This window comes from Sinocyclocheilus anshuiensis, unplaced genomic scaffold (genome assembly GCF_001515605.1).
Source record: "Sinocyclocheilus anshuiensis isolate Anshui unplaced genomic scaffold, SAMN03320099.WGS_v1.1 scaffold439, whole genome shotgun sequence".
NCBI classification, from domain to species: Eukaryota; Metazoa; Chordata; class Actinopteri; order Cypriniformes; family Cyprinidae; genus Sinocyclocheilus; species Sinocyclocheilus anshuiensis.
Genome location: NW_015552572.1, coordinates 175,194 through 176,872, shown reverse-complemented (window position 1 = coordinate 176,872; position 1,679 = coordinate 175,194). Strand labels below are relative to the sequence as shown.

Here is a 1,679-nt window from a genome sequence, read left to right as displayed (position 1 = left end):
AACCGCTGCTGTGCAAGTTTGCTGACGGCGGTCAAAAGAAGAGACAAACTCAGAGTAAATATCTACAGAACAGCCGAGCATGGAGGGAAGGAGAGGTAAGATCTCTCTCACACTCACACACACACACACACACACACACACACACACACACACACACACACACACACACACACACACAGCCACAGCCACATGTGAACATTTGCAGACGCCTGCTGTTCATTACCACTGCGCTTCTGGAGTTTAGAGGGAGTCAACTGTAAAAAATAAATAGTTGGGAAAAAAAATCTGGGAGATGTTATTGAAACTTTAATGGATAACTTAGTCTAATATGTCGACAACATTGTCTTTTGTTTATAAAACATCTTTCAAGACTACGATATCCAAAACAATGGATTTAAATGGTTGAACATACTCTGTGCCTTTAAAACCTCAAGAATGGTGGCAATCAACACATGTTAAAAAGTTGAGCTCTTTACATCGCAGCACAACAAATAACTAACAATAATGACAAAACAACAATCAAATTTTTTAAATGAAGTCAGCAAACAGCAAAACAGTAATCCTATAACAGTAACTGCATAATTTATTCATGCTGCAATGCATGCTGGGAACTCCCAAAGCCTTAACATTTCAGCAATATGAAATTCTTTGTTCAGACAACTGTGTTTGACTAGTTGGGGCAACATTTGGGGCAATTCTGTTGGTCTGACAAGGGTTTTTATGTAGTTTCAAGAAAATGGCATTTTTTTGTATTTGAGACTCAAAAGGTTTTCGTAAACTGTAAAATATGCAGTTGCATTTTTTACAGAGTAACAGAATACATATAACGGCGTTACATAATCAGCATGCAAAAAAATGGCAACTGTAATTCGTTACAGTTATGTCAAAAAACAACATAATCAGATTACAGTTATATTTTGTAAAAAAATGGGAATACTATCAGGATTACAATGTTTTCATTTTAGTAAGGAATAATTGACGATGGGCCGTTGAATTATTAGAAAATGAATGATCCGGTTGGTTATTTTCCTGTAAGGAACTGAAATAATTGAGCGAAGTGATATGGACGTGTAACACCATGAGGAAGCAGAATATCCGATGACCACAGGAGCAAGTCCTCTTCTTTCATTACAATAGAACATTTAGCTCAAACCTGTGAGTTTGAACTGAATGCACATTGTCTTTGATCAGATATGCCGAATGCTGCCAACAGACTAACTGCAATACTTCAGGATTAAACTTTGCAGTCATTTTGAATCCTGCAATATTTTAGCATTGTTTAATGTTAACATAATTCAGTGCATCTATTCTTAAGATGTTGAAATTTGTATTCTGTATTTTTTCTGTTGCGGAAACATTTCTGTTGTGTTCTGGTTTCATATGAGCAGAGCATTTAGTTACAGCATAGATGGCATTTTCTTAAATATATAATATTGTGCATCAGATTATATTTTGCATCATATCCATAATAAATATAAGTATCAGTGTATCTCTCTCTCTCGTATGATGGAGTGACGGAGAGTTTGGACCCTTAGATCTGATGAAATCTGCTGTTAACGCTTCTCTGTCTCTCTGTCTCTGCAGATGGGAATGACACTCACATACGACCCTGCCATCATGCAGAACGGGTACGTCTCTCTCTCTCTCACACACACACACATACACACACACACACACAC

General features: G+C 36.9%; 1 protein-coding gene across 1 annotated transcript in view; it reads left to right on the top strand.

The window, feature by feature from the left end:
- The window catches only part of LOC107665085 (RNA-binding motif, single-stranded-interacting protein 3-like), a 42,717-nt gene that overhangs the window by 30,366 nt on the left and 10,672 nt on the right, over positions 1–1,679 (top strand). The window contains exons 8-9 of the mRNA XM_016455839.1: positions 1–95; positions 1,585–1,628. Of these exons, the coding sequence (XP_016311325.1) occupies positions 1–95; positions 1,585–1,628 (139 nt within the window). The remainder of the gene's footprint in view (positions 96–1,584; positions 1,629–1,679) is intronic.